This window comes from Hippoglossus stenolepis, chromosome 16 (assembly GCF_022539355.2).
Source record: "Hippoglossus stenolepis isolate QCI-W04-F060 chromosome 16, HSTE1.2, whole genome shotgun sequence".
In the NCBI taxonomy this organism is placed as follows: domain Eukaryota; kingdom Metazoa; phylum Chordata; class Actinopteri; order Pleuronectiformes; family Pleuronectidae; genus Hippoglossus; species Hippoglossus stenolepis.
Genome location: NC_061498.1, coordinates 11,396,466 through 11,414,870, shown reverse-complemented (window position 1 = coordinate 11,414,870; position 18,405 = coordinate 11,396,466). Strand labels below are relative to the sequence as shown.

The 18,405-nt window shown below is 44.2% G+C and overlaps 4 protein-coding genes across 4 annotated transcripts; 2 read left to right on the top strand and 2 right to left on the bottom strand.

Moving 5' to 3' along the window:
* Window positions 1–37: 37 nt before the first annotated feature.
* vac14 (vac14 homolog (S. cerevisiae)) lies at window positions 38–2,740 on the top strand. The gene has a single exon (XM_035179873.2). It carries the CDS (start codon window positions 174–176, stop codon window positions 2,544–2,546), a length of 2,373 nt encoding a protein of 790 aa, XP_035035764.1. The 5' UTR covers window positions 38–173; the 3' UTR covers window positions 2,547–2,740.
* A 3,339-nt stretch (window positions 2,741–6,079) lies between these two features.
* Window positions 6,080–10,076, top strand: trim35-13 (tripartite motif containing 35-13). The gene is made up of 6 exons (XM_035179630.2): window positions 6,080–7,107; window positions 7,923–8,018; window positions 8,117–8,347; window positions 8,453–8,475; window positions 8,567–8,685; window positions 8,773–10,076. Exons 1-6 carry the CDS (start codon window positions 6,706–6,708, stop codon window positions 9,309–9,311), a joined length of 1,410 nt encoding a protein of 469 aa, XP_035035521.1. The 5' UTR covers window positions 6,080–6,705; the 3' UTR covers window positions 9,312–10,076.
* On the bottom strand, window positions 9,395–16,098 carry slc27a1a (solute carrier family 27 member 1a). The gene is made up of 13 exons (XM_035179629.2): window positions 15,625–16,098; window positions 14,623–14,790; window positions 14,125–14,519; window positions 13,335–13,502; window positions 12,655–12,724; window positions 12,479–12,570; window positions 12,277–12,386; window positions 11,954–12,163; window positions 11,745–11,871; window positions 11,271–11,408; window positions 10,818–10,982; window positions 10,532–10,678; window positions 9,395–10,428 (listed from the first exon to the last, which is right to left on the bottom strand). The coding sequence occupies exons 2-13, from the start codon at window positions 14,787–14,789 to the stop codon at window positions 10,271–10,273; spliced, it is 1,947 nt and encodes a 648-aa protein (XP_035035520.1). The 5' UTR covers window position 14,790; window positions 15,625–16,098; the 3' UTR covers window positions 9,395–10,270.
* ptger1c (prostaglandin E receptor 1c (subtype EP1)) lies at window positions 15,658–17,826 on the bottom strand. The gene is made up of 4 exons (XM_047343873.1): window positions 16,963–17,826; window positions 16,672–16,824; window positions 15,916–15,991; window positions 15,658–15,791 (listed from the first exon to the last, which is right to left on the bottom strand). Exons 1-4 carry the CDS (start codon window positions 17,824–17,826, stop codon window positions 15,658–15,660), a joined length of 1,227 nt encoding a protein of 408 aa, XP_047199829.1.
* Window positions 17,827–18,405: the final 579 nt, after the last annotated feature.

The following is an 18,405-nucleotide window of genomic DNA, read 5'->3' as shown; positions in this document are numbered from 1 at the left end:
TAGCAACCGGAAGGACTTCCGGCGGATGCCACCGGTCAGCTGCGTCGTATTACAAAACTTCCTGGTTTGGCCATTGAAACGGATGTCTCCTCTCCGTTAGATGTTCAGTAAATGTCAACAGCTCCGTCTCGCTTCATAGCAGGTTTACATTTGTGACCGCCGCCGCCGCCATCATGAACCCGGAGAAGGACTTCGCTCCGCTGACGCCCAACATCGTGCGGGCTCTGAACGACAAACTGTACGAGAAGAGGAAAGTCGCCGCTTTGGAGATCGAGAAGCTGGTCCGGGAGTTCGTGGCTCAGAACAACTCCACACAGATCCGACATGTCATCCAGATCCTGGCGTCGGAGTTTGCCCTCTCCCAGCACCCCCACAGCCGCAAGGGGGGTCTGATCGGACTGGCCGCCTGCTCCATCGCCCTCGGTAAGGACTCGGGTCTGTATCTGAAGGAGCTCATCGAGCCCGTGCTCACGTGTTTCAATGACTCAGACAGCCGCCTGCGCTACTATGCATGCGAGGCCCTCTATAACATAGTCAAAGTGGCCAGGGGGGCCGTGCTGCCCCACTTCAACCTGCTCTTCGATGGCCTCAGCAAGCTGGCAGCAGATCCGGATCCCAATGTGAAAAGCGGATCAGAGCTCCTGGACAGACTGCTGAAGGACATAGTGACGGAGAGCAACAAGTTCGACCTGGTGGCGTTCGTCCCGCTGCTGAGGGAGAGGATCTACTCCAATAACCAGTACGCCAGGCAGTTCATCATCTCCTGGATCCACGTCCTGGAGACCGTGCCAGATATCAACCTGTTGGACTACCTCCCCGAAATCCTGGACGGGCTCTTCCAGATCCTGGGAGACAACAGCAAGGAGATCCGCAGGACGTGTGAGGTGGTGCTGGGGGAGTTTCTGAAGGAGATCAAAAAGACTCCATCCAGCGTGAAATTTGCAGAGATGGCCAACATCTTGGTGATCCACTGCCAGGTCGCTGATGAGACCAAACTCTCAAACGACCTGATCCAGCTCACGGCTATGACCTGGATGAGAGAGTTTATCCAGCTCGCGGGCAGAGTGGTGCTCCCCTACACCTCTGGCATCCTAACTGCAGTGCTGCCGTGCCTGTCCTACGACGACAGAAAGAAGAACACCAAAGAAGCGGCCAGCGCCTGTAACCACAGTCTGATGAAGCTGGTGACTGCTGAGGATGACGAGGATGAGGAGGAGGAGAAAAGTGGAAGCACGGAGTCGCCGGCCAGGGAAGACGGACAGCCAAAGATGGAGGCAGACAGCAATGATATGCTGAATGCGTCGCAAGAATCTGTTGGTTTCAGTAATATCAGCTTCTTTGCTCCAGCGAATGCCGAACGGCCTCAGGTGACACTGGACCTGGATGGAATTGTTCAGGTGTTGGACCGTCACCTCCACGACTCCTCCACTGGCATGATGACCCGTATCGCCGTGCTCAAATGGCTCTACCACCTCTACATCAAGACACCGCGCAAAATGTTCCGCCACACAGACAGCTTGTTTCCCATGCTGCTGAAAACACTGTCTGATGAGTCTGATGAGGTGATCCTGAAAGATCTGGAGGTGTTAGCTGAGATTGCATCATCTCCTGCCGGCCAAATGGACCAAGCAGGCGTCTGCGACGGCACCGACAGCAAACTGGTGCTCAAGGTCCCAGACGGAGCCAAAGCTGTACAGCAGCACAGCACGGGTTCCAAAGCAGTGGACTCCTCCCCCTCCACTCCCAGTATGAACTCCTATTTTTACAAGTTCATGATCAACCTGCTGAAACGCTTGAGTCAAGAGAGGAAGCTTCTGGAGAACAGAGGAGCTTTCATCATCAGGCAGCTGTGTTTGCTGCTTCATGCAGAGAACATCTTCCACTCCATGGCTGACATCTTGTTGAAGGAGGAGGACCTCAAATTTGCCTCCACTATGGTTCAGACGCTCAACACCATCCTGCTCACCTCTGCCGAGCTCTTCCAGTTACGCAACCAGCTGAAAGACCTGCGCACTCAGGAGAGCTGCGCTCTGTTTTGCTGCCTCTATCGTTCCTGGTGCCACAACCCCGTGGCCACTGTGTCGCTCTGCTTTCTCACACAGAACTACAAACACGCCTACGATCTCATCCAGAAGTTTGGAGATCTAGAAGTGACGGTAGACTTCCTGATGGAGGTGGACAAACTTGTACAGCTCATAGAAAGCCCCATTTTCACCTACCTGCGCCTGCAGCTGCTGGACGTGGAGAACAACCCTTATCTGATCAAGGCGCTGTATGGTCTGCTGATGCTGCTGCCACAGAGCCAGGCCTTCCAGCTGCTCTCCCACCGCTTGCGCTGCGTCCCTAACCCAGAGCTCATGAGGACTGTGGACGAGTCCAGGTACATGGACTCTAAACAGCAAACGGCATCCAAACGTGCCTCACACGCTCAGATGGATTACAACGAGCTGCTCCAGCATTTCGACCGCGTCCAGAGCAAACATCTGGAGGTGCGACACCAGCGCTCTGGACGTGCCTCGGACCACCCTGACAGGAAGCTGATGTGAAGTCATTGTGCCATTGTGTCATTGTGCCTCAGGTCATTGAGAACAGTAAGAGAAGGGTGAAGGAAATTATGTCAGGACATATATCTAGTTGTACTGAAAGATGCTAATGAAGCCAAAAAGTATTAAGTGAGTACAATTTAAAAACTGTCTTATCAGAGAAGCACTGGATATACAATAAATTTTCAATAAACATCTCTTATGTTTGAACATTTCTTTGCTAATAAAGAGGGAAAGATTATGTAACATAAGTAAGATACATTTAAAACAGGAAACAGATTTAATACTCGTCAGATTGTACTTAATGTGAAGACTCAAAGAATGTACATAAAATCGCTTACATCACAACCGGTGGTGGGGAGGATGTGGTCATATCCCGAGTTATAATCCTGCTCCGTCAGCTGCCAAGGATTTTTTTCCCCAGCAAAAATGAAATGTTCACAGTATTTCAAGTGAAACTTTCATGCATGTTAGTGTTAAATATTACACTTGTTTTCATTTGCTCTCCACGTGAACCACAGTATTTACACGGTGTTTCCTTCTGAGCAGTACAAATAGAGCGTGAACTCTTTGTTGCCTTAATCTCATGACAGCCAGGAAAGACGTCTGCACACAGCTCAACCGAGGTGAACTCTGGAAGCTGTGGGTGACTGATGCTGGTATAAACTCTGGATAGACCCGTACTGTTCCACCTCTTGGTCATTTCTTTGTTATTGCAGTTGATCTTGACTTGACACACCTCCGAAGCTTTTATTTCACCTGCGTTCTTATATAATCTTCAGCGGATTTGTATCTGTCTCTTGTTTGTGCAGTGTCTGTTTGTCTTGCACTCCTTTTTAAAAACAAAAATCGCACTTCTGTCATTCTTGTGTGGAAATTATTAAAGTGGACCACATGTTTGAAATCATACTTCCTTTTCCATGTCCATGTATTACACAAAACCTGTGTATTTAGAAATGATGGTTGAGGGAGGAAAAGAAGAAACCGCTTCCTTTTCTTCGGTTAGAACCTGAAGCCTTTTGAAATGTTTTAATCAATATTTTGCACTTGATTATATTATAGAAATTTTGCTTATTGTACACCAGGCTTGAAATTTAGTCAGTCTTACTTTGCGTTTAAATGTGTTAATGCATTTTGATCATTTTGTTTGGGTTTGTGCTGTGATTCAATGTTAAACACTAGACTTTATTGAAGCGAATGAATGGTTGTATTCAAGCAGCAGACTTTAAAAAGTTTGCTTGTACATATTTAATTGTAAAGAAATATAATCTTTCACCTGTTTAAATGTTTCCTAGTCATTAAAAAAAAAAGTCACTGCAGTAAATGTAAAATTGTAACTATACTGATTATAAAAATATATAAAAATCAAATGCAACAGTGTTTCTGAATCATTGTTTTTACATAATTGGAAATGAAAGAAGTTGAAGTCAAAGCTTTGGAAACTGAACTTAATATGCAAACACGTCAGAAAAATAATTTCAAATACAGATTAAATGCCTCAATGTGAATTAATATTGTCGAGCTCACTGCTGCATAGTAAAGTAGCTCATTATACGATATAGCTACTATATATCTCTCTTCCATATCTGGCCTATGTGATTTACTTTTCGGTAAAGTTTTACTTCTCCTCTCCAGTTGAAAACCTTGGTCTGAAAATGAGCTGAGCTGTGGTGAAACTAGAGGAGCCTGGTCTCTTGTCATCACTCATCGGCTGCTGGCCCATATGTTGCTGAACACCCATGGCACATACTGTACATGGTTAATATAGGTCTTACTCCCTGGTCGAGACCCTATTAGTCAAGAGGTCCTGTGCTGCATCAGTAGCCCGTTTGCTTTTCTAAACTACTTTTGTACCTCAAAGGATTTTGTAACTCTTGTTTGGAGCAGTTCTGGAAACAACATGGTGCTGAAGATTGTACTGAGAGTCTTGGATTTCCACAGAAGTGATCTGAAGCACATGGAAAACCCCAGTTTCTCCTCTGTGCTGCTGATCTGGCGTCTTTCACGGATCAGTGCTACATGAATCACAGCACGTTTCCCATAAAGGACACATTCAAGGATCGTAAGGTAAGTTGAATAAAAAATACCTTTCAAGGTTTAATGTTTGTTTCTCATTTTGAAAGTGTGGAGCATATTTCAAAATATGTTGATCTAGACAAGTTAATCCACAAAGTCAGAACACACAGGACCAGATTAATGTTTGTATGATTTACTGGATAATGGTTATATTCTTAGCTATCATTAACAGAATTTGTTGGAAATTAAAACTTATACCCAAGAAACTTTAGTTTTTTGCAGAAACAGCTGTAGAAAACATCTGTTTCCCAAGGACTCCCTGCTCTTCCCCAGGGGATCTGTGATGTATGCACTGTAGATGATTCGACTCTCAGTTGCTCATTATCCCTGTTTGCTTCTGTATCTCAATGAGATGCCTGTCTACACACACACACACACATGCACACACACACAGAGACAGCATCCAGCTGTCTTTCCCCAATTAATTTCATCTCAACAAGTTGGAATCGACTGTTGCATGTTCAACAAATGACTGTTATGTATAAAGGTTTAAAAAGCTCCAAACGATTCACCAAAATTCAAATTACATTAAACTGTGTTTCGTAAAACAACTAAAACCACAATGACTTTGTCACCAGAACCTTAAACGTATTAATGGAATTGATATTTAAAAAAAACTTTTCAAATAAATATTTATTATCTTGAATTTCTGATGCCATTATATACATATTAAACTAATTAAAAAATGGCAATGATTAGTAAGATGTTAAGACATGAGATTGAGGCTTGATATTTCACAATGTAACCATACATTATAAGAGAAAACCCAACTGCAACCAAATTTATAGAACTTAAAGTGAGAAATGATCATTCTTGCATAAAATATTAACAAAAATGCTCATCTCTTTTCTGCGTTGTCTATTCTGTAAAATAAACGTTTTCACATCTGTGCATATTTGCGAATATAAATGTAATGTAATGACATGTCTGTGAAAGGCTTAAATCAGACGATATCAGCCAACTGATTTTTCGGTTTTCTGTCATGTTCACTATTTTTTATTACATTGCCATATTATATGTGATATTATGTTTCAGAAGGTCTCTATCATTTCAGAATAATGATTTCTAAATAAGCAGGCTGTTATAAATGTATAGGACAAATCCTCAATGAGCTAATGTGTGTTCGACCGATACAACACACAGCAGTAACATTCCTGTCTGTGTGATTAAATACATGACATACAGTGTATTAAACCCCCAGAGTTAAAGCAGCACGGGTCTACACAGTGTCTCCCTGTGGCAGGATCATATTCTGCATGGCTCTTATCTCTCTCTACGCTCTTGGTCTATTTTTGACGCAGCATTGATTCTGGTAATCTGAGTCCCACCACAACGTCCTGGATTACAGGACAAACAAGGTCAGCGAACTGTTAAATACTTCGGAAATTGACAAATGAATCTTCACAATGCTACTGTTGGAACATCCTGCTTTTTAGAGAAAATAGTCATTGGTAAGCTGCTTGAGTAATGTCAGCTGTGTTCAGAGTTTTTTGGGGACTTTGCGTGTCATGTTTTTAAAATAACCAATGCGTCAGTTCTTAAAAAGCTGTTGCTCAAAGCTAAACGTATCTGTGAAAATAAATGTCCCAGTCGTCAGCAGGAGGATATTTCTCTGCTCACATAACTTCAGTCCAGATCTGTCTATTTATATGTCCACCCCGACTCTTATTTTAGAGGTTGTTTCTCTGCAAAGTCTTTATAACACTGTGACAGGCTGTTTCAACAGTCTTCTCAAATAACTCCGAGGTGTTTGTGGCATGATTCAAATCTAAAGTCCCTCCTGAGTGCAAATCTTCCGCTGTCACCTCACTATCCTCTGTCATGCTCAGGTTATCCAAGCTAATATTTCCTCGGTGTGTCACAGATAAAGAGTCGCTTACATGTGACCCCGGTTGGTTTTATTCTGAGCTGTGGTGTTAATTTGAGAATGAGCAATGTGCATGCTCAACAAAGCATCATAACAGGGGATATGACTTGAGGAGCTAAAGCATTAACACTTATTTCTGAGGGTAAAATGAGGTAGCTGTGCAGAGCCATGGGAGGGGCCTGGGATCCACGCCTTGCCATCGAAACACTGTGAGTGAGAATGGCCAGCAGTCGTGCTCATCTGGAGGATGACCTTTCCTGTCCTATCTGTGGACATATTCTCAGCCAGCCAGTGGTTCTCAATTGCAGGCACCGATTCTGTAAAGCCTGTCTGAAAGACAGCTGGGACACACAAGGCGCCGGGGATTCACACTACTGTCCTCTGTGCTGGCGCCGTTCCTCCATGGAGCAAATAGTGGTGAGCTCGGTGCTGGAGAAGGCCTGTGTGTCATTCAAGGAGGACAGGAGCCAGAACGACCCAGAGGCTTGTAAAGAGCACGGGGAGAAGCTCACCATGTTCTGTTTGGAGGATTTGGAGCCGATCTGTGGGTTGTGCGTGAAGGCAGCTGCACACGCTGGACACAGGCTTTACCCTATTGGGGAAGGTGCTCATGACTGTAAGGTAGGCATGTGAAAGTCTCTTGGGTGTTCTCCACAATATTTCACCTTGGCAGTACATTGTTAACCAACATCAGCTACTTTGGAAACCTGGCGTTACCAAATAAATTCTTCTTGCAGATTGCTGCTGGAATTATTGTTAATTACATTTTCATTGAGATATGTCACTTTGCTAAATTTGAAGACTTGTATCTAAGGTCAACAATAGTGTGAGTGAGCCTTAAAATTGAAATGAGAACATTTGCTTTTTACTCTTTCTGCAAATTCACAAATAAAATCCTAGTATCTATCCATTAATACATGAATAGAGTTGACACTTTTATAATTTACATCTTTACAAAATTGAGAAAATGTGTCTTAACTTGATTAATTACTATCTTTATGTTTCTCTAAGCCTGAAATGCTGACTTGTGCCAAGGTGTTTGGCCGAGTTCATTAACTTTCTAATTTTAGGTTTATATTTTTGGTTTGTCGTTGCTGCCGTGGTCCCGACCGGACTGAAACTCGACTCCCACAAGGTTTCTGTGATGAGACATTCCTTCTACTCCTGCCGTCCTCACAAACCGGGACACCTTGAGTAAACATTGTCCTTATGTGTCCATACCTGGACCCTAAGCTGCACGAGCTTGATTTTGTTTATGTGAGAAGGGCATTAGATCATTCAGCGCAGATTTGTCGCCGCTGTGTTGTTCAGCTTCGCATTTACACGGAATGCTGTCGTGGAAGAGTATGTGGCAGCTGAAAGCCCCACATTGTGCCGACAGCCTGGCCATGCTGACCTTGTTTTTAAGTGTCAATGCCATGTCACTGACTTTGTAGGAGGAACTGAAGAGTGCTCTGGTGCCTTTGAAAGACAAGTTGCAGCTGTACAAGAAGGCGAAAGTGGTCTGCGAGGAGATGGCCGAACACGTTAAGGTACTTTGAGTCCCATCAGCACCAAATGTTACCAAGGGCACCACAGAGAGTGTCAGTGTGGAGGTGGTGATTACCCATCAATCATCTCTCTTTTGCAGAACCAGGCTGAACACACTGAAACGCAGATGAGGGAAGAATTCGAAGCCCTCCACCGTTTCCTGAAAGACCAGGAGGCTGCGAGACTTTCCTCTTTACAGGCCGAGGAGGCTCAGAAGAATCTGATTATTAACCAGAGAATAGAGGAGATGAACAATGAAATGACGTCTCTCTCCAACACCATCAGATTAGTGGAACAGGAGATGAATTGTCACGATATCGCATTTCTTAAGGTAGAAAATACTGCTTCATGATCTCTGGTGTGACAAATCTTAACCCGCTATTGTTTGACATTCACGTGCACAAGAATTCATGAAGTTTGTCCACTTTGTTTTTAGAATTACAAGGAGACTGTAAGGAGGTAAGTGTTATCACCACATCTAATATCTGGTTAAACCTTTTCTTTCTGAATAAAATATTTAAACAACTGACTGCTAACGTATTTTTTTCAGAACCTGGCGGAAGTCCCTTGACCCACAACGGATTTCTGGTGCTCTGATTGATGTGGCAAGGCACTTGGGCTCACTGAAGTACAAAGTGTGGGAGAAGATGAAGACTATAGTTAGATACAGTGAGTTCCTCAAACAAGGTCATGTGTTCTTAGTCAGCTCTTTCCTTGCCACATTCGTAACTTCTACTTCTTTTCCTCTTTTTCCAGACCCTGTGATTCTGGATCCCAACACAGCAGCCAGCTGCTTCATCCTCTCGGAGAATCTCACAGTGTTGCAGAACTCTACCCAGATCTTCAAGCTGCCAGACAACCCAGAACGCTTTGACATCAGTGCCGAGATGCTGGCCGCTGAGGGCTACTCCTCTGGACGCCACAGCTGGGAGGTGGAGGTGAAGGACAACACCTACTGGGTGGTGGGAATCGCCAGCGACTCCATCAACAGGAAGGGGAAGCACGTGCTGACACCAGCGGAGGGGTTCTGGACTATTCGCTTTCGCAACGGAGAGCACAAGGCCTGCACGGCGCCATGGGAGCCGCTGACCATGACTAAGAAGCCGGAAGTAATCAAAGTGGTTTTAGACATGGACCGAGGCAAGGTGTCCTTTTACGACCCTGGAGAGAGAACGCCTCTCTACACATTCATGGATGTCATCACACCCAGAGCCTTTCCCTACTTTTGCAGTGCCTGCAAAGAGCATCCACTGAGAGTCCTACACACCAGGATATCCTTGTCAACAGACAATTAATTCAGCATTATGGAAGGAGATGATTTCAGTTTACAGCACATGAAATCTGTAAATGCACCTCAAATGAACGACTGAAACAAAGACATGTTTAAAATATTTTAATTTGCGTTAAAACAAATGTAGTCTGAATGATTTGAACTTGTAAAAAGTGTCACAATCTCTACCACTCATATATTACTACATTGATAAGATTTATTACATAAAATAACAGTAACAATGTGTGACTCGGGTTTGCATGGCACACAATCACTACTGTGATTTTTTTCCAATTTCTTTTGAACTCTTTTCCAAGAAAAACATGAAACAGGTGTGGAGTTTCATATAAGGCACATACAGTACGTGTATTTGCAAACCCAAGCCAGTGTTGTTCAGAGGCTCAAATATGACATCTGAGATTAGTTTTCCATTGCATTAAAATGACTATGGTTAGTGTTGGATTTAGTTGCCTAGTGTACAGCATGTTAAAGTCTGGTCTTTTGAGTTTCATCCAAACACATGGCCGTTAAGTATCTTCACTCTCAAGTGTTGCCTAAACCTACATAGAAATAAACTTGCAGCATATTCCAAACATGGGTAAAATACCCTGTAACAGAGTTTGACTTGACACTACCCGTGCAGTCCTAATCATGTTATTGTAACATGCTCCTATGTCAAACGGGTTATGGGAGACACCCATTCTATAACCGCTGAGGCTCAAGTGCTTTTTGAGGTGTTCTTTTAATATTTTAAAAAGTTATTAAAGGAAATAAATGCCCTCACATTGTGCCCTGTCCTCATACAGTGTTAAAACTTCATCTGTAACAGTGCTCTCTCTATGTAAGTAGTTCTCTCAACTTCCATGAGCAGTTAAAATCCAGGCAGGTCTGACTGATCCCAACACCAGCCGATGCCTGTTATTCTCCATCTCTCCACCGTCTGTCTCACCAAGGCACCTTCACTGCCCTGCTGTGGCCGACACGTCATAGAGACATTCTTCCCTCCGCTATCGCACTGTATAGCTCCTCATCAATAGCCTCATAACGCGCAGCTCTGGAGTTCAAAAAGTAGATCTGGTCAGTTGTGAGACGTGGGTCGTATCCCTCCCTCTGCAGCCTGGTCTTCTGAATTTTAAATGTACCTATGCAGGAATGTGGAGATGGACGGATTGTGATTTATTGATATGAACTCATCAGTGACGGTTGATAGTTGTATGGACTCAGGAGGGATATGGGACAGTTTACCTGTGGTGTCTACATTTGGGGAGATTCGCAGGAACACGGGTCGAGCATACGGAGGAAGAGCACGCTGGACTTGCTGAAAGAAATCATTGCAGTCGAAACACCCTGTGGCATCTGCAATGGCAGCCATGCCTGCCTTACCCTCCACACCTATAATAAGAAATAAGAGACGTGGAGATAAATGGTTACCAAGTAGTGCAAACAGTCAAAATCAATATGTGACAAAAGGTAAAAGACTCATGTTCCAAATATGATGCTAAAACCCGAAAACAACAAAGTTAACAATCACCTGGCACGGCTGCACCATACACTGCCACATCAGTCTGACCCAGAAGACTGCTGAGTATGCCCTCCACCTCAGTGGTGGAGACATTTTCTCCCCGCCAGCGGAATGTGTCTCCGCCGCGGTCTCGGAAGTACATGTAGCCCATGTCATCCATCACCAGCACGTCACCTAAGGCAGACAAATGAGTAAAAACTCTATGTCTAGTCCACAATCACAAACTAGTACTCCTAATATAACTCACGCTGACAAAGGAAGCAATCTAGTGTTGCATCAAGTTTTCAAGTTTCAACATTTAGGAGCTATAAATATCTTTATCTTCAACATTTTTAAGACTCCTTGCATTTAAAAAGAAAATGCATACAGCAAGCTACTGTATGTTGAGTGTTATAATGCAATATAACTAATATATTGCTGCAATAGAAAGATACATTTTGAAGAATACAAAGAATTGGCAACCTGATAAATATGCAGAGTCGTTTTTCTTGAACACATTGTGAGCTATCTTCTTCTTGGTAGCATCCTGATTCGCGTAACCATCAAATCTTCGTAATGGGTCCTGCTGGTTGATGCGACCCACCAGAAGCCCCGGCTCCCCTGCAAGACAAGGAGTTTGACAGAGTGCTTACAGAGGACCAACTCAAGAGAAGGAGACATATTATACTTATAAATATAATAAGGCTTATAATTTCCATTTGGGTTATTAGTTAATTATTTTTTTACATGCTCTAATGTTCAGAAAACACATCGCTCATACTGTCCATTGCTGCAGCTCCTCTTTTTAGCCTCTGTCTCAAACACTTGTTTTTGTAAATTTGCAGACCAATTAAATACTAAATAACACACAACAAGAAAGAAAAACTACCAAAGCATAAATTGTCTCCTTTAACAATAACATACTACATCCAGCAAAGCCATCATTGTATTAGTTACCAGGGCGGCAAGGCACACAGAGGCCCCGGCTGTCGCGAATTAGCTCCATGCTGTCCTCGTCTACCCTCACCAGACGGATGGGGTACACATTGGGGAGAATGCGACTGTTGAATCCACAGGCTCCCACCTGGCAGAACAGAAATTAATTTAACTTTGATCCACTGCACATTTGATCAGTGAGCCCACAAGTAAACACGGAGACTGCTGACCTTGCCATCCATGTTGGCAATGCTGCAGTTGCACTCCGTCGCTCCGTAGAACTCGCCAATCTGCGCCACCCTGAAACGTTCTGTGAAGGCCTCCCACACACTCGGGCGCAACCCATTCCCCACCGCTAGCCGCACTTTGTGGCCCTTTTCTGACGGCCGCTCTGGCTGAGACAGGAGGTAGCGGCAGATTTCCCCGATATACTGCACCACCTACAAAGGGGAAGTAGACTTGTTATTGTGGCGGAGTTCAAAATGTATGTTTTATAGTTGTTGATCTCATAAAATATGGCAGTTCTCAATATTTTCCAAGCACACGCTCTCACAGTGCAGTTGTACTTGATGCAGTCTTCCCAGAAACGACTGGCAGAGAATTTCTTTTTCACCACCACAGTGAGGCCATGGATCAGACACTGACCGACTCCCATGATGTTGCCTGGTGAGAAGAGAAAGCTCACACGTCAGTGATGGAAACATTAAAGGGGGGGAAACCGTATTCATTAAGAGCTGGAGGCTGTCCTCACTCACCTGCTGAGTGATAGAGAGGCAGGCAGTCATAGATTATGTCATCCTTGCGCATGCGGAAGGCGAAATACCCAAAAGCAGCGATTCTGTAGTAACTGTCATGGGGACACACAAAGATATATCATGACAACTGTGGAGGGTGTTTTTTTTTTATTGAGTAGTTGTTCAAGAAAACGTACCGACTGTGTACCACAATGGCGGCCTTGGGGAGTCCCGTGGTGCCAGAGGTGTAGATATAAAACAGACGATCTGCAGAAGAGAACGCAACAGAGCATTACATTTACAAACTGTACAGCTTTTCATTCACTGAGGGGATTTCATTGGTGAACCCGAAGAAAGACAGAACAGAAAATAAAGTCAGAACCAAAAGTTTTTCATGGCAATACAGACATTTTAACTGTTAAGTAGAGGATATCTTAGACCCACACCCTAAATGCTGACTTATACCATATGTTGGTTAATCTGAGACAGATGTATCATTGTTATTCAGACGGCCCTCGTCTTAACCAATCATACTTGATACCCTCCTCCAGACAGATTTTGCTGTCCAGAGAAAACTGTCATTATCTGTCCTGAATTAACGATGACTCATATCTCTCAAAGTTCTGCACAGCCAAGCATTCACGTCCCCAGGTTTGAGTTAAATAATTACTGGGAAGCGATTTCAGATCAGAAACTTGACAACAAAGGAAAATGAATTACTGCACGGCATATCCCTGGGAATTCAAAATAGTGCAAAAAAAAAAAGGTTATCAACCAAACAGGGTTTGGACTCTGTTTGAAGAGGGTTATGTAAAACGAAACTACTCATTAGCATAGAGATTACGTTTCAAATACAGTAAGGAGATAAGGTACTCACCGCTCATGCCTTTAGGGGGAACACAAGGTGTAGGAGGATGTCGGGATGCAGAGGCTAAATTTGGGTCCAGAGGTTGAGCTCCCAGAGAGGCTGCATGTTCTGCACTGAGGTCTCCAGTAGAAAACCGTACCATAGACTGGGTGATGGAGGAACTGACTTCCAACATGGCTAAAAGAGGGAGAGGAGAGAGCGTCAGTCAGATCAGTTGGTTTTCATAAATACAAACTTTAAACACATATCTAATAATGTGGGTGAAATGTGGGTAAAATAATCAAACTAAGTTCTGAAGCCATGTCCAATCCTGGACAACTGATAAATACAAACCCTACATCTTAGTGACCAGAGACTATAAGGACTAAAAGGGAAGTGTTTGTGTTGTCACAAAGAAAGGTGAAGCAAATGTTAACCAACTTCACAAAATGATGTTGCAGAAAGAGTTTCACGAGCATTGTGATCACTGATGAGCATGTTCTGACCGAATGATAAGTCTGAGAAGGTAATCATCACAGTGTATGATCCACACAGAGACGGAATATTAACAGTGTGACACCACGGACAGAAATGTTGAGCACCTCACATGATGTCACACAAAACATCAAATTTCCCCTGAGGTTGATTAATGTTTTACTTTGGCCTCTAGCAGCAATATAGTCATAAGTGGTATGATAATATACTGTTATGTTATCATAGTGTAATACAACAGCTTAGAATAAACGCTGCCACTTATAAAGAATTGAAAACTAAATACAAAACGCTGTGATCGGCTTTTCCTGCCCGAACACATTCTTACCATCTGCAAGCTCAGCTCCGAACACAATAGCCCGTGACCCCGACACCCCGATACAGTGCAGGAGGGAGTCATGGCGCAGGTTGAAGTTGATGAGTGCAGCCTCCACCCCAACCTTGGCCAAGCCCAGCCACAGTGCCACCTGCAACGGCCTGCTTTCCATGAAGAGGGCCACCACGTCCCCGGAGACCCACCCCTGACCTCTGGCCCAGTGGGCCACCGCGTTGGAGTGCTCGTCAAGCTGGGTGAAGGTCCACGTTTCTCCTGTCGCCTCGTATATCAGTGCTGGTTTGTTTGGGTAACGTTTTACTGTCTGAGCGAAGATGGAAGGAATGTTGGCTCCATTTCGCATGTAACGCCACAGGGACAGCTTCACTCTGAACAGCACATACAGGCCGCTGTTGAGGGCGAGAGGGGAGGGAGATCAGGGGAAAGGTGGATGAGTGAGGATGTACATCGGAACACAAGCATCAGAAACGTAACCTCTCACATCCAACTTACATGAGGTCTCTCTTGGCGGTGCATGCTGCAACATAGAAGTATTTCCAGCTTCTGGTGCCCAGGTATACTCCGAGTCCTGCTGCGAGACTCCAGGGCCAGGACACCCCAAAGAGACGCAACAGTCCCATCGACCCCAGAGAGGCTGAGACACTCGCTGCATTGTGCATTCTTGGCAGGAAGGAAAAGGAAATAGGAAAAGATGAGCTTTGAGGAAAAGTGATGGGTTTCACTCAGGGAATTGAATTACTGTAGAGCAGGCTGTGCATAAAAGAAATATATTTCTTACTTACTTATAATTATTATATTGCATTATATTTAAGTTACATAATAGTTAACTATTGTATATGTATAGTAATTGCAAGGGAAAAGTTTGACTTTTATTTCTCTTCTCTTGAACCCAGATGATCAATATTTTATTTAGATAGATATAAAAAAGAGATTTGACTTTTTGCAGTTTATGGCTATTTTACATTGGAATGTTGGCACATGTGGACATTGACACATTACAGTTACTTAAAGACGTAAGAGGCATTAAGACACATTGTTCTATCTCAGTTTGCGTCAAAACTCTGTGAAACTCAGAACAAATTGCAGTGAATAAATACACAAAATCGTGCATTTTGTTTTCCTCTTATCATGATGTATCGTTACATGATTTCCTTCCAATTTATTGATTATCGCTGTATCATCATATTGTCATTGTATCGAATCCTATTGTGAGTTGCCCTGTGATTCCCAACCCTAATATATCATGTATTTATTTCCAAATATTGTTATGATTGTCTATAGAATGTAATGATGTTGTAAGCACTTGTTGATCGGATTCATCTGGAAATTCTGACTGATCTTACACTTATCTTTTGTTGTATTTTCTGTGTGTGTGTATGTGTGTGTGTGTATTGTGTAAAATAATACGTATGTTAGTTAACACCAGAGTTAATACACACGAGTTAAGTGCAGGTTCCTAGCATCGATGACTTACACCACACAACCTCGACTTACCTCCAAGTGGATGCACTGAGGCGATGTCACCTTTCACCCACTGACCCCGACGCTCCTCACAACTTGTTCTTCAAGTTTGTGTTTCCTCCCCGAGGGCACCGACAGGTTCCGGGCTCGTCCTCCGCTTACCAGGGGGGCCACGTGAGGACACAGCTCCGACGTGACCACTTCACACCGACCGGTACTTAAATAACCGTAGGAGCACTTTTCACAGTTCAATGCTAATCAGCGCGGTTGTTGTTGTTGTTGAGCAGTTTTGCAATGGACGCTACATTCAGGAGTGCAACCTACCGACACTGGGGGACTCCCGCCGGCCGTCTGTGGGCTGGAGTGTGTGGTTAGTGCTCGGGTAGCGGGACTGACCGAGCTGGGAGTGAGAGGAGTGAGCTGCTGAGAGCATCGGGCTGTTCTCTTTACTCCATGTTGAAGTGAGTCTGTGTCAGAGAAGGACCGCCCATCCCGGCAGTGAGAGTCCTCCAGCAGCTTCGCCATTGGTTCACCTCGACGCTTCTTAAGCCGGTCTCATTTTTGGATTGGACAATACTAACGACCGCCTCGTTGCCAAGCTACGCGATTGGCTGGAGGCTGCAAGTGATAGTGGTGCCGGCACGGATTACTAAGTACTTTCTACTTTGTTTGTGACAGTTTATGGCTTTTGATTGTGACTGAGTTTGGTTTGAATATTAGATCTTTAGGCTACACTCCAGATCAGTGGGTGGCAGTAATGTGCCCTACAGAAGAAGAAGAAGAAGAAGAAGAAGAAGAAGAAGAAGAAGAAGAAGCCCTTCATGATGTATATTTGCCGTTGTGATTCCCCATTTGTCATAGTTTGCCCTTCAAGGCCACCATAGGATGTGGAATTCATCGAACCCAGTTGCCAATAACACAGCAAAGTTCTCCCATTTTTCACACACATCAAATAAAGTATTTATTTCCGTTCCCATGAGAGGAGCAACATGGTCATTGTAGACTGAAGGTTTGCCTGCGTTCGTCTGCATATGAACTATTGGCCGTCTCTAACGGTCTCTGTGTGTAGAAACAGCAAACTCTGAAAAGCACCGCTCTCCTCAGCAAGATGTAAATCCAAGGGTCCAAGATCTGATTCCAGGAAGCCAAACGTAAACTCAGGAGAGTGAATCCATATTGATCATTGTCGGAGGGTCTGGGGCTTTGGTTGATCTGCATCACAAGAATGTGGGCCTGTAACGTAGGAGAGATATCGATGATGATGTGTCAGCCAAAGCTTTATAATCTACAATATTCTTTTAAAATACCTAACTTTGAAAGGTGGAAATGGTTCCAGAAACAAATTATGCAATCTAAATATGTATTACTCACCAGAAAGGGGCTCCAGCACACACAGGAAACCACAGTGAGCACCGCCAGTTGCGCCATCATCTCTATGTCCAATGTGCAGAAGGAGGAGGACGTCGACGCGGAAGATGGACGACGTGTGCAGCGACCTGTTGATTTTGTATTCGTACTGCGGGGCTTTATTCTGGCCTGCAGCAATGCCACACCACTCAGGATGTTGCAGAGTAGGGAAAGGGTGAGCGCCGTGAGGCCCAGGCATGAGAATGCCAAAGCCAAATAGGTGTCAGGTGTAGATTGGGGTTGATGGATGGGTAAGAAACACCATGTGCCAGGAAACTGGGTAGCGTAAGTCCCTATGGCAAAAAAAGGTAGAACTGCCAGTATGAGTGCAAGAGAAGACAGAAAAAACACAACACGTCGTACATGAGTCACTGTAATCACAGCAGCATGGAAAAATGGCTGGGTGATGGCCACGCAGCGCTCCACTGCCATCGCACCACCAAACAGCAAAGGGCATATGCCAAAAAACACCATACTCGCCCCAAAGACTTGACAGAATGTGGTGGGCTTCTGGGCTTGCAGCTTATACTGCTGATCCATGTGCAAATACAGAGCAAAGGCTCCTGGGATCACATGACCTCCCAGGTCAGCGGCTAGCAAAGCCACCGTCAACAGCAGGAACGGTGCTTTCGATTGGCGGCGGAATCGGATGCGGGACCTGGCCAGGATGCAAAGAGCGGTGAGGTTGGAGATGGCACCAAATGTCATAGTGAAGCAGGACATCCCTATGCTTGAAGATCTGATGGGTGGCCATGTGCTGCCGTTCAGCCAGGGACTTAGCTGCTCCGAGGAGTTGATCTTCATGTCCTGGTGGAGAGTGGATGGCATAGATTAGAAAACGAGGAAAATCAAGTCATGAGTATAGCCGATGTCTTCATTTACAGAGAATTAGGAACAAATAAAAAAAAACTCTACATAGTTTAAAGCCACTCATGTTTCAATGCCATCCTATTCTGTTATCTAAAGTGTGTCAAATGGTGACAACAGAGTCTTGATTGCAAAAGTGTGTACCAGTACGATACATGCTTCACTGGGCAGCTCAAAGACTCATTACAACAAGTGGTCTGCCACTGACACTTGGGATTTAGACCTTAATTAAAAAAGCTACGAATTTACAAGCAATAGTGAAGAGGAGTGGATTAATATTCTGCTGAGCACAGATCGTTTTTTTGTCTTTGTCTATCATGCACATTAAAGGACATAGATGTATTCTCACAAAAGCAAAGTAATTTTACTGCCTTTGTGAAAAAAGAAGGGCACTTGTGTCAGTTTTACTGCTTTTATTTCGGTACGCCTGTTTCACAAAATATGTTTTGCTTTTATTTGTTTTGACTTGTAAGAGCTCTCACTTGTCATAAACCTTCAGGCTCATTTACAGTTTCCTTTATTCTCTCTGGAAGTGCAGCT

What these genes read in the sequence shown, in the direction of transcription:
- vac14 (XM_035179873.2), top strand. Translation starts at nt 174, where the DNA reads ATGAACCCGGAGAAGGACTTCGCTCCGCTGACGCCCAACATCGTGCGG.
- trim35-13 (XM_035179630.2), top strand. Translation starts at nt 6,706, where the DNA reads ATGGCCAGCAGTCGTGCTCATCTGGAGGATGACCTTTCCTGTCCTATC. An exon ending in ACGATATCGCATTTCTTAAG is followed by an intron (nt 8,348 to 8,452) that starts GTAGAAAATACT and finishes CTTTGTTTTTAG; the next exon opens with AATTACAAGGAGACTGTAAG. An exon ending in GAAGACTATAGTTAGATACA is followed by an intron (nt 8,686 to 8,772) that starts GTGAGTTCCTCA and finishes CTCTTTTTCCAG; the next exon opens with ACCCTGTGATTCTGGATCCC.
- slc27a1a (XM_035179629.2), bottom strand. Translation starts at nt 14,789, where the DNA reads ATGCACAATGCAGCGAGTGTCTCAGCCTCTCTGGGGTCGATGGGACTG. An exon ending in GCCATTGTGGTACACAGTCG is followed by an intron (nt 12,571 to 12,654) that starts GTACGTTTTCTT and finishes TCCCCATGACAG; the next exon opens with TTACTACAGAATCGCTGCTT. An exon ending in CCCAAATGTAGACACCACAG is followed by an intron (nt 10,429 to 10,531) that starts GTAAACTGTCCC and finishes ATTCCTGCATAG; the next exon opens with GTACATTTAAAATTCAGAAG.
- ptger1c (XM_047343873.1), bottom strand. Translation starts at nt 17,826, where the DNA reads ATGCCATCCACTCTCCACCAGGACATGAAGATCAACTCCTCGGAGCAG. An exon ending in TGTGCTGGAGCCCCTTTCTG is followed by an intron (nt 16,825 to 16,962) that starts GTGAGTAATACA and finishes CCTACGTTACAG; the next exon opens with GCCCACATTCTTGTGATGCA. An exon ending in GCGGGAGTCCCCCAGTGTCG is followed by an intron (nt 15,792 to 15,915) that starts GTAGGTTGCACT and finishes GTCGGTGTGAAG; the next exon opens with TGGTCACGTCGGAGCTGTGT.